The 13,144-nt window shown below is 44.2% G+C and overlaps 1 protein-coding gene across 2 annotated transcripts in view; it reads left to right on the top strand.

The window, feature by feature from the left end:
- SEMA5B (semaphorin 5B) overlaps positions 1-13,144 on the top strand; it is a 349,785-nt gene that overhangs the window by 199,694 nt on the left and 136,947 nt on the right. For both annotated transcript variants that reach the window (XM_034785184.1, XM_034785185.1), the window contains exon 4: positions 2,614-2,713. In XM_034785184.1, coding sequence (XP_034641075.1) covers positions 2,614-2,713 — 100 coding nt within the window. The remainder of the gene's footprint in view (positions 1-2,613; positions 2,714-13,144) is intronic.

Genomic DNA, 13,144 nt, shown 5'->3' with positions numbered 1-13,144 from the left:
ACGGTTCAGTGCACAGTTGATCGCAGTGGGTGGGAATGGCTCAGTCAGGAGCAGTTCAGGCGTGAGTGGGAGACATGAGAACATCCCGGGGAAGGCGGAAGCTTGGAAGAAAGAGTCTGTCTGGGAAAGGGCAGACCAGGCTAAGGTGAAGAGTGTCAGGGTGCTTCTCAAGGTTTTGGTGGCTCCAGGTCTCATTTAGCCTTCATCTACCCCTTCTGACTGCTGGAATGAGAAGGGGCTTGGGGTTAACCAGCAGATACCCAGCCATTCGTTTGTTATAATACCTTGCACTTCTGTAGCCCCTTCAAAGCATGCCAAGACCTGAAAGTGCTTTGCAAACAGTGCACAATCCTGTGGCTCAGGGAAGCATTATTACTCCCTGTGTCGAGGTGCAAGAACTGAGGCACAGGGACATTAACACTGAAATTTTCAAACATGGGTTCCTAAAATGAGGCACCTAAACCCATACTTAGCATATAAATGAAATGTGCAGATTTTAAAAGCTCTAGTGGGCTGATTTTGAATCTGTTATGTCATGCAGAACATAACAGCATGATCCCAGGGGGGTGGGTAGAAAGGATCACTGCTCCATGGATTGGCATGTACATAGAATACATTAACTTTCACTTTGAAATCTCTTACTGTACTGGATCCTAATTATCCTTCCAAACTTCCAGCTTCATCTGGCCAAAACTTGGGGGGGTTCGGTTAACAAGATATTTCAGTATTTTGGAATTTGCTTTCAAAGTGCAAATTTTAGCAGACTATCTTGCAAACCAAAGATCCTGGAAAATTTGGTTTGGGAACACTGAAACATGTTCCTGAAAGGGGATAAGTGAAATTGACGTTCTTGACTGTGTCACATATGTTATTCATTGAATCATGGTTGCTATTCCAGCCAGGGCTCTCTGCTGCAGAACTGTGGACCCTGGAACACTGGCAGCTTTCCAATGTAACCTGCTTGTGTTTTGACTGAAGTTTTGTGTCGAATTTGTAATAGATTCAGCAAAACATCTTGCTTCAATGAATTCATCAGAAAATTTCTGACCAGCCCTACTGTCAGCACCATAGGTGCCAACTCCATGGGTGCTCTGGGGCTGGAGCACCCATGGGGGAAAAAAATTGTGGGTGCTCAGCCTCCGATCACTGCCTCCCCATCCCTCCCAGCGCCTCCCGCCTGCCACGATCAGCTGTTCAGCCATGCAGGAGATGCTGGGGGGAGGGGGCGGAGTGAGGGCAGGGGGTTGGAGCAGGGGTGGGAAGAGGCAGGGCGGGGTGGGGCCTTGGGAAGGGATGAAGTGGAGGCGGGGCTTGGGTTGGAGCTGGGAGGTCGAATACCCCCCCTGGCAAATCACAAAGTCTGCGCCTATGGTCAGCACCTAATGGGAACACAGTTTTTGGTTCTCTGGTTATAGAAGGACTAGAGAGGTAGTGGTATGGTTCTTATTTTTGCCTCTGCTACCCTGGATGTTTGAATTTATTCAAACTAGAAACAAGGCACCCATTTTTAACATTGAGGGTGATTAACCACTGCAATAAACTAACCAAGGGATTGCTGGATATGCCATATCGTGATATCTTCAGATCAAGACTGAATGCCTTTCTGGAAGATATGTTTTAGCCAAGCTCAAGTTTTTGGGCTCAGTACAGTGAAATTCTATGGCCTGCATTGTATACAGGACATCAAAGTAAATGATCTAATGGGTCCTTCTGGCCTTCAAAATCTATAAATGCCTTCACGTTACATCTAAGAACTGCCGTGGAACTGGGCTTTTTTTTTTTAAAAAATACTATTTTTTATTATATCACAAACATTTTCCCCTGGATCTTTCAATAGATGTTAGTGTGTTAACTGATGTGACTCTCATGGGTCTCCTGTTTACTTCAGTGGGAGTTTTGACCATCTGAGGATGGCCAGTTCCGTTGCTTAGAATCTAACTTTTGTGTGTTTGCAATTTGAGGAAGTGCCTAGCATGGCAAATCCAAGCTAGATAAATAAGATACATAAATCTTATAGGGCCATATTCAAGCCTGGTGAAGAATTCTGTCTGGGCACTATATGGCTCACATCACCACAGCACCCCACAACAACACCCCTGTTGATGTAGGGAAGTTCTATCCTCATGTCACTGATGGGGAAACTCCAGAAGAGGGTAGAATAAATGACTTGCCTAAGGTCACACAGGAAATATGTGATGGAGCTAGGAATTGGTCCCAGGTCTCTTGAGTACCAGTCTAGTGTCCTATCCACTAGACCAGCCTTTCTACCCTGGATGGTGCTTCAGTGAAATTGCACCACTAATACCAGTTCTGAATTTGGCACATAGACTTTAAAATAAACTAATAAACCAAGCCATCATGATGTCTGTTCAGAGATAATGCTGACACTCAATCTTTGAGCATCATGGATGTGAAAATAACTGCTGAGACAACCTCCCATTATTATGCAGCTTTTGCAGATTCTGCTCAGAATAAACAGAAGCACTTTTAAAAGATTATTAATTATCCTTCCCCTGACAAATACTCGGTAGGAAAACCATTAGTGGCTGTCCGGGTGAACTCTCGGTTTCTGGAGCAGTGTCATTGTTTTCTGCTTTTTCATTTTCTTTGCAGATCTGAAACCCTGGGTGTCGAATTTCACCTATCCAGGTGTACAAGACTTTTCTCAGCTCGCACTGGATGCCAACAGGAATCAGCTCGTTGTGGGAGCAAGGTAAAGATAATCTTGTAATTAGACCAGAATTGCAGTTCAAGCTCTTTCCCTGCAGGTTACTGGCTTCAGGGTAGATTGTCTGCCTGTCTGTCTCTCAAAGAGAGGGCTGTAATTATAGAGGGATTTTAGAATCTCAATATAATTGTAAAGAATTGAAATCATGACTTTTTTTAAACCATCTGAAATGCAATTAAAATGAAAGAGGAAGCTGCTGTCTCCCAGGGAATAACAGATGTTAGAAAAGTTCTGGTAGGCCAGTGTAGTCCATCGCTCTGCCAATACAGGATTGAGCCCTATGGTTTATTTATCGGTGGTTTGTCTAGTCAAGTTTTCTAGCTATACCATGTTCATTATTGAAAAGGCTCCCATCTCTCTGCAATGCCATAACTGGAACAATTGTCTTTTACTTTCAACTCTTTTCCCCCGTTGGCAGAGTTCAAATTTAACCCTGCTGTGCAGCGTTCCTTGTGGATGTTTTGCTTTTATTAACTAAGAATATATTTCCACAACCAGAAAATCTGAAATCTAAGAGTAATAGGTAACAAATCAGTGGCAGCATCTTGCAGATTGGTGTCACGTAATGAGATATGCGTGTCTGTGTTAAAAGTAATTACAGACAAAAGCGTTGCAGCGGCAAGACTGCCAGGGAAGAGGTTATTCCAAATACTGGAGCAAAGAATAGGCAGATTGGAACACACTGTTCTTCTGCCAGAGTTATACAGATGGTGAATGGATTGGGCAGAACAGCCCGAGTTAGCTGCTCAAAAATAAATGGGTTTTATGAAGGAGGCAACCTAAATTTCCTAATTCAATGAATGGGCAAGAGATGCATGTAGTGTTTTAGATGGCTGAGGTGAAAAGTGAGAGTGGTAAATTAAAAGCAACTGTTTCAACCTTCAGTGTCCGCATGTGATGGCCCTGCTGCCTTTTGGTCCAGAAGGGGTAACCTGGGGAAGGGGATAAAGGGCTTTGTGGAGGACGTTTACTGCCCTACCAAGTATGTGACAGAGCCGTTTGAGATGTGCTAGCTCAAGGTTATCTCATTACCTGTTGGGCAGTGGCAGGAGCAGCTAAGGAGAGTTGATTGTAAAGACCCAACTCAGACTAAAGCCAACATTTGCACTGTACAAGAACTTGCTGACTAGAGGAGAATAAAAGCTTTAAAAGGGGGATAGTTGAGACCCTGTGAGACAATCTGCATGGCTACAAACTGAAGTGTAGCAGCTTGGCCGAAAAAAGGATGGTGCAAATGGAGACATGCAGAAAGACTGGGAAACCCAAAGGGAAACCTATAACTTCCCCGAGAAGGAAGCTGCAGGGAATGTCACTCTGGGGAGATAGCCTGCTGGAACTGTGGATGGTGAGAAGCATCTATAAGGAGACTGTCCTTTTGCAGCAAGTTGAGGTGCTGCTATGGAAAAGCAGCCAGAAAGCATCATGACAAGAAGTCTCCATTGTTCAGCCTGCCCAGGGGATGGCCAGCTCCAGCAGGAGCTATAAAATGTCTGTCCCTTGTGGAATTCACATGGGCTCTGAAGCGCAGAAGTTGTTTCCATAAACAGACATTGCAGAAGAGGCCATTGGTAGTAAGGAAGTGACTGAGCCCTGTTAAAGGGCTGTAAACTGGCAAGCAGAGAGGGCCTGGTTTTGTGAGACTGTTGGCCACTGTGATATGGTCTGATGCCCTTCGTTTGATCCAGGACTGTGCAGCTGACAGTGATGGAGGCCTGGGTGCTTTGTAGGGGAGTGATTAAGAGCTGTTCTGAATATGCCTATTAGTGTTTGGCAAAGAAGCAACTCAATGTTTTAAAGGAAGGTAGACCAGGACATGAATTAGAAATGCTTTTTCTGGATCAGGTCAAAAGAACTGCTTCTGAGTATCAAAGGGGAGAAGATATATATTAAAAAAGCCTCCTTTGGAGGGGTCAGATCACTGGTAAACAGGTGGCATGGCACCTGGGTACTCCCAATGCCAGCAAACACTGATCACAGGGCCTTGGTAAAGTATGAACAAAAAATGATTGTGTACTAGCTAAGCTGAAGGCCTAGAGTCTGGATGGAGGCCCCAGAAGAGTTACCTAAGTTCCACATATTTCTGTAAGGTTGAGATTGCAAATAAGTTCGGAGATCCTTAGCCTGCAGGTCTGGCACCCTGAGTTGATTGAAACTCTCTGGAGAGCCCTGGAGCCTGGTAGCTTAGTACCTCAGATAGCAGCCTCTGAGCAGACTTTTGGCTGAATATAGGCTTTTACCTGCGTAGCTGGCAGAAAGTTCCAAATAGTGCTGTCAAACTGTGCCACTTGGGAAACATCACTTCCAGCCCCAGGGCCTCTTCAGTTGTATCCAGAGTGTGGCTGCCATCGAACCATAAAATGAATAAGTGCTACCATCTGACGGTGCAAAAGGAGTTAGCGGCTGTGATTGCAGAGCCATTGGCTATTATCTTTGAAAACTCATGGCAATCTGGGGAGGTCCCGGATGACTGGAAAAAGGCTAATGTAGTGCCCATCTTTAAAAAAGGGAAGGAGGAGGATCCGGGGAACTACAGGCCAGTCAGCCTCACCTCAGTCCCTGGAAAAATCATGGAGCAGGTCCTCAAGGAATCAATTCTGAAGCACTTAGAGGAGAGGAAAGTGATCAGGAACAGTCAGCATGGATTCACCAAGGGCAAGTCGTACCTAACTAACGTAATTGCCTTCTATGAGGAGATAACTGGCTTTGTGGATGAGAGGAAAGCAGTGGACGTGTTATTCCTTGCCTTTAGCAAAGCTTTTGATACAGTCTCCCACAGTATTCTTGCCCGCAAGTTAAAGAAGTATGGGCTGGATGAATGGACTATAAAGTGGATAGAAAGCTGGCTAGATCATCGGGCTCAACGGGTAGTGATCAATGGCTCCATGTCTAGTTGGCAGCCGGTATCAAGCGGAGTGCCCCAAGGGTCGGTCCTGGGGCTGGTTTTGTTCAATATCTTCATTAATGACCTGGAGGATGGCATGGACTGCACTCTCAGCTAGTTTGCAGATGACACTAAACTGGGAGAAGTGGTAGATAGGCTGGAGGGTTAGGGATAGGATACAGAGGGACCTAGACAAATTAGAGGATTGGGCCAAAAGAAATCTGATGAGGTTCAACAAGGACAAGTGCAGAGTCCTGCACTTAGGACGGAAGAATCTCATGCACTGCTACAGACTAGGGACCGAATGGCTAGGAATCAGTTCTTCAGAAAAGGACCTAGGGGTTACGGTGGACGAGAAGCTGGATATGAGTCAACAGTGTGCCCTTGTTGCCAAGAAGGCTAATGGCATTTTGGGCTGTATAAGTAGCGGCATTGCCAGCAGATCGAGGGATGTGATCATTCCCCTCTATTTGGCATTGGTGAGGCCTCATTTGGAGTACTGTGTCCAGTTTTGGGCCCCACACTACAAGAAGGATGTGGAAAAATTGGAAAGAGTCCAGCGGAGGGCAACAAAAATGATTAGGAGGCTGGAGCACATGACTTATGAGGAGAGACTGAGGGAACTGGGATTGTTTAGTCTACAGAAGAGAAGAATGAGGAGGGATTTGATAGCTGCTTTCAACTACCTGAAAGGGGGTTCCAAAGAGGATGGATCTAGACTGTTCTCAGTGGTACCAGATGATAGAACAAGGAGTAATGGTCTCAAGTTGCAGTGGGGGAAGATTTAGTTTGGATATTAGGAATAACTTTTTCACTGGGAGGGTGGTGAAGCACTGGAATGGGTTACCTAGGGGTGGAATCTCCTTTAAGGTTTTTAAGGTCAGGCTTGACAAAGCCCTGGCTGGGATGATTTAGTTGGGAATTGGTCCTGCTTTGAGCAGGGGGTTGGACTAGATGACCTCCTGAGGTCCCTTCCAACCCTGCTATTCTATGATTCTATACCAGATTATGTTGCATGGGCAGAAATTCATTGCAAACCAGGAAACTGGGACTGTGGCAAAGTCCTGGTCTGGGAGTTTATATTCATGTTTGGCATACCTAGGAAGACACAGAATGTCAGATCATAAGTATGGGAGTCTGTCAAAACTACTTCCTATTGTCATAGTATCTGGGTACTCACGATCTCTTATCCTCGCAGTCCCCTTTTGGGGTAGGGAGATGCTATGATCCCATTATTTAGATGGAGAATTGAGGCACAGAGAGACTAAGTGACTTGTCCAAGCTCACAGAGGAAGTCTGTGGCAGAGCGGGGTCTTGAATCAAATCTTCAGAGTTCTAATCTCGTATTTTAACCACTGGACCATCCTTGTCAAAGATGTTGAGGAGCCACAGATCTCATTGACTTCAACTGTGGGTGCTCAGCTGCTCTGAAAATCAGGTAGTGTGTGCTCACGTAGAAATTAAAACACAACAAACTTGTTCTCGCCCACAATCTGATGGGTACGTTGAGAGGTTGAATAGCACGTCGACTATCAAGCTAGCAACAGGGACAAGATGTGCAGTCCTTAGTTCACCTCTGAATCTGATCCAATATTTCTCTGAGAGTGTGACTGAGATGAGTTACTGCCATTTGTTATGATGGCTTACATTCATATCACTCAGCCTCCTGCTGGCTTTGCCCCCTACCAAGTCATCTGTGGCTGAGAAATTACTTTGCCAGTTGAAGTATTCATGGGAATGTGATCAAGCAAGGAGCATGAGAGTGTGTCTGATTATATTGCTTGTAGGAGGGTATCTGAAATCTGTTGCAGAAGCTGGAAAGAAACTCAGAAAAGCAAATAACCTCCACTCTTACCATGTTAAGTTTATTGAAGAACAAAAGAAATGGTCTGATTTAAAAGCTGCATCCCAGTGTTGGAAATTAAACAAGTCTGGTAATGTGCGAAAGAAGGACTCTCCTTCAGAATTTACAGAGAAATTCAAAAGGCCATTGAAATTTTTTTAAAGAAACTGCCTGATCTTCTCTATGAGAAAGAACATGGCAAAGTGTGAGAAATGTATGAGTAGACATTACTGCCGGTTAAAACCTTAATTAGGGGTGCATGGAGTTTCTTTACAGGGGGAACAAACGTGATTTAAAGTGCAGGCTTTAATCAATAGAGCTTTACATGGGTTGATCCTCAGGTAGTTCAGAGGTAGACTTACCTTTCATATTAGAGAGACAAAGTGGGCGAGGTAATATCTTTTATTGTACCAACTTCTGTTGGTGAAAGACGCAAGCTTTTGAGATACATGGGCTTCCCTCTTATATGGTATTTTGCTAGCTGGAATTCGCTCAGGCACTCAGATAGCAGCTCCTAGGTTACATGTGAAGGTGCTAGAGACCTTCCAGGGGAGAGGTCCCAAGAGTCTGAATTTGCTGGCTTCACATCATGCTCCAAGTGTTAGCAGTCTCTCCGGCTATCTGTTGAGGAGAAGGAGGTGGAAGAAAATTTTTTTTCAATTTGTGGCTTCTGGGATCTTTGAACACTGGCCCAGTTTGCTCAGTGTATAATTTTTTTCTGTGTAAAGTTTGTACATTTACCTAGCATTCAACATGGGCATTTTGATTACCTCATAATAAATAGAACATAGAATCAAACAAACAGACTTAGGATGCTGGTGCTAGCCAGTGCGCACAAGCAGTTGCTGCTGTAATTGAACAAATAAGAGGTGGAGTTCCAGGAGTTGAAGCTGTGACAATGGGCATTTTAGCCCATTTTTTCCTTTCATTAGCAATGGAAACAAATGTTCCTCAATTATAACTTCAGGGTGGCACCATCTGCATTTCTGCCAAACAGCCTGTTTAATCGAGTACCTAATCTTATAACATTCCATCACCATGGTATCCACACACGAGGGTCTCAGTTAGCTCAAGACATAGTCTCACAGACAGCACTGTGTGAAAGACCATCTCAGCACAATGTGGGTTCTATGCAGATCATCTTAACCTCACAAATGAGGGCTAGATTGCAAATGTGCCTTACACTTCAGATAAAATGAATGTCAGTGATACCCCATCACAAAATAAATCACCCATGAGAGACACTTGCTTCTAATAGCCCATACAGGATAATTAAGTTAAAAAATTATGTTCCAGAGACTTGGGTACAAGCAAACACAAGGTCATGATGTTTTTCTGAAAGCTCTAGAGCAGTGGTTTTCAACCTGAGGGTCCACAGACTATGTCTAAGGGGTCTGCGAAAGGTGACTGAAAATAAAGTTTCAGATCCTAGAAAAGGCATTCTGTTTTTTTTTGATCAAAGTATGTGAATACCCCCACCTACAGGTCAAAACCCAGAAGCCCACAATTTAGTGCCCTTTCTCACACTGCGTCAAGTGCTGTGCCAAGCCCGTGCAACATTTACTGTTGAATTCTGTTCAGTCAGTTTTCAGTTTAAGACTTCTTATGATAGGCGTCTGTGGACCACAGGTTAAATTTCCATCTCCATTCAAAATTTGTTAGGGGTCCACGAATGAAAAAAGATTGAAAACCACTGCTCTAGAGAAACAACAACACGGCTACCCCCTGATACTTGCTCTCGAGAGTGGCCAACTGGATGATCCCTGGGAGGAAGGAGCAGCACGGCAGTGGCCGTTGTGCTTGTTGAAGGCAGCGTCTGACATTAATTACACTGATATTCCTAGCACAAACTTCAGCTGACGGAACGGCTTCCCGTTGAGAAAAACATACCCCAGCAATTGGCTAACCCAGGTTTCTTTCTAATGCACTCCTCTCAAAACCACTGCGTGGCGCTGCAGAGCAGTTTTTAACCTTGTGTTAATGGAGTTGTTCTCTTTGGCTGTGGTGTAAAGTTTGTGATATAGCAGTTTTATATGGATAGTTCAACCTAAAGTGATTCTTTCTCCATCTGCTTAAAAGTTAAACATAAAGTTTCTGTGCAGTTCAAAGGGCATAAGGAACTCAGCAGCAGCAGAGAAAGTGGGTTGGTCAACAGTGAACCGGCATCACCAGCCCCGCATGCCTTCATTTGCATATAGAGAACATAGAGATCATCTGGAGTTTTAGGGGAAAACAGAAAAAGTTAAATAAGGATATTTGGCTAAGTGATGATGATGTTTAAGGAGGTGGGAGGGACTACCAAAAAAGATGTGAATAATGTAAACACCTAAGAGGAATTATTTAAGATGGCACAACAGAGTGTAACTAAAAGTAATACAGTGATATGTAAGAAAGACTTGCTGACAGTGAGATGCATTAGGATGTGGAATAGTCTCCCTAAGAAAGTAGTCAAAGCTCTATAGTTTGAATTTATTACAGCTTGCTTGGGCAATGCGTGGGAGAATATTGTAACCTGTCAGAGGGATGGAATAGATAACCTAATAACCCGAGCTGGTCGGGTAAAAGTATCATGGAAGTTTTTGTGATTCTTTCCCCCCCACCCCTTGCCAAATATGAGATTTTGGAAAAAAAAATTCAGCTAGCTCTGTAGTTGTGTGAAAAAGAGAGTGCAAATTCCACTAACAATTTCATTGAAATGTTCCCTATTTTGTTTTTCATTCATTGCTACTGCTAAGGCATATCCACACCGAATTTCTGTGCTGTTCTGATTTCTCAGAATACTATTTTTATCCTTTTATTTTTAACCTTCTATTAGACAGAACCAGAACTGCTCAACTGCATGTTATAAGCCCTATAGTGCTTTGGCTGATGGCAATTCTCCCATGGCTGGCCGGGCGCCTGTGTTTTTGGAGTCAGAAGAATCTGAGATTTCACCTTCACTGCCAGTGTGAGGGACCAAATGGCCATGATGAGTGGCACAGTGACAAACATGAAGGCCTAGTGGGCTCCTTTCTTAATTGAGACAGCTGATTAATCGGAATGATATGCTGCCTGCAAGACAATCCCAGCTAAGAGAACTCTACAGTAGCTCTGCCTAGATTCATCACAGAGAATCGTTGCTAAGGGAAAAGCAGTTACTCGTAACTGCATCATATTACTGTGTGCCATTTAGTACAGTTCTCTGCTGAGCAACTATTGATTTTTAAGAAAGAATGATGTTCTAGACAAGTTTTTCTTCAGTAGAAACGAAATTACTGGCCAATGAGATTACAAGCTGCAAGGGAGATGTTGGCAGATCAACTTTTCTCCAGCATCCATATGCTGGTCCCTGTAAATGAATCAGTAGAGTAGTGTTTGCATCACTTGATGAAGCAGGCATGTAATCAACCCTTTCTGAGTAAGAAGCCTGGAATCATCTGTCCGTGTTCTGGGCTTCTTCAGATGACAACTTCAGAGGTGTACATAGCCCTTTAGAAGTGCAAACCACATCTGGGCCTCAGTGGGGACATTGTGGGCCAGTCTAGCATGAGATTTGGCCATCAGGACACCTGTGTATGTATTCTGATTCTGTTGCTGCCTTGCTGTGTGCTCTTGGGCGGGTCATTAACCTTTCTGTGGCTCCTTTTCTCCCATCTGCAAAAGGGGTTGTGAAACACGACTAAGTTATGTTTGCCGTGTGCTATAGAAATACAAAGTATTCTTTAGGCCTATAGCTCCACAATGTAAGGGACTAGGGCAGTTTGACTTAGCAGTCACAGCTGGGCTCAGGTCCCACCAGGGACAGTAGTCATCAAGTAGGATTTGGAGGAATCGCAAGACCCAGGTCCTGTAAGGAAGTGTCAGGATCAGAGTCAGGCTGGAGTTGGAGACCGGAGATCAGACAAAGTCTGGCATTGCAACAGGCCAAAATCTGTGTGACTGCCTAGACAACTTCCTGGGGTTAAATAGGATGCTTGGCCAGTCAGAGGGCCATAAGGTACCATCACGCTGAGTCTCTTGGATGGTACTTCTTACGGCGCCTACTCTCCACAGTGATCCCCGGCTGTGTCTCTGCATGGCATCCTGTTGGCAGCGTGGGAATATCAGCTGTCCCGGGCTCTGCAGGCCTGGGTTCTAGTCCCCAGATCCTTACAGAAGTAGGCAGAGAAGTCAGGAGTTCCAGCTTCCAGCCTTGCATTCCTAAACCATGTGGCTTCTAGCAAAATGCCAAAGCGAGGTGTTAGGATTTGTCTCACACCTCCGTCTGTATCTTGTTTTTATCTTGTCTGCTGTACCCAGTTCTGGTAACTACTGTAGTATATTATTGTAGCACCTTGGAGCCCCTTTCATGGTCCAGGACCCCACTATGCCAGGTGTTGTACAAATACAGAAAATTCCTTCCCAGAGTTACATCCTGAAGTCTCTAGTTTCTCAGATCACATGTCAGAATGCTTATAAGCCAGGGATGGCTTTAAACTTCCCTCATCTAGGAGGATCAGTCTGTATCAGTGAGCTGGGTGGCCCCAAAAGGCGAGAATGACACCTCTCTCTCCACCTCCACATTCCTCCCCCCACAAGCCATGCTTCTAATTGTGAATTAACATTATCTGCCTCTGTGCGTCCCAACTAGCCACCAGCGCTGGAAAAATTTGTGGCTTTGCAGTCTTCAGCAGAGGTCATTCTGAAGCACAGCTGAGTTACTCTGGTTTTTAGAGAAAGACGGTAAATACAGATGAAAACAAGATGTGAAAATGAACTACCACATTTAAAAGTAATGGAAGCCTGACTCTCTGTTCTCTGGCACCATTTTAAACTGTTATAACACCACTGACTCTGCTCGAGCTGCTCCTGATTTATAGCAGCATAAGTGAGCTCAGGATCAGGATTTCTTTTCATTAGAAGGAAGATTTATTTTAATCAGTAGGCACCGTGCTGACAGATTTGGTGACTGAAAAAAGAGAGGGCTTTGCAGAGAGCAGAGTACACATCTGTTTGTAGACTGGTGTGCCTGAAAGTATATTGTAAAATACTTATAAACCCTCTAGAGGAGATCTCGGCTTTTGTTCCACATCACGTTAAATGGCGTCTCATTAGAAATGCCCAGTTTCTCTTTCAGCTGCATTGCTCAGTGCTTTGGAGCCCTCCATAAAATTCTTTCAAGGCAAGGCAGTTTTGGAGGGAGAATGTGGTAACGTGTTACAAAGTTCAGCCAGGGTGCGCTTGGCCAAGTGAGATGGCTACTCAGTAAGCAGATTTGACTGTGGAATGTTATTGGAAGGAGAATGAAGTGGATATGTTTTTTCCACTCTTTAAGATGCATCAAGACTGTTCCCTTTCTGTAACAGCTCATGCTATGTGGTGGTAGGCACGAGGAGCATGTAGTCATTTTCAGGCCAGCCAATTAATAAATACTTCTATCTATAGGATTTGTACTACAATGAAGCTCTGAGAAACCTGCAAATAAACAGGATTTAGGTCCAGATTGCGGAGAGCATTCTTGTTCAGAAAAGTACGTAAGCACGTGGCTAAATTCCATTGATGTGAATAGGATTTAAGCATGGGTTTATAGTTAAGCATGTGCTTAAGTGCTTTCATGAATTGGGGACTTAGAGAAAAAGCATGATCTTACTACGAATACATACATTGTCTTGCACGATGGGACCCCAGTCTTGGTTGAGGCTGCTGGGTGCTGACGTAATACAAGAAATAAGAA

This window comes from Trachemys scripta, chromosome 11 (genome assembly GCF_013100865.1).
Source record: "Trachemys scripta elegans isolate TJP31775 chromosome 11, CAS_Tse_1.0, whole genome shotgun sequence".
Lineage (NCBI taxonomy): Eukaryota > Metazoa > Chordata > Testudines > Emydidae > Trachemys > Trachemys scripta.
This window is presented reverse-complemented; position numbering and strand designations above follow the sequence as displayed.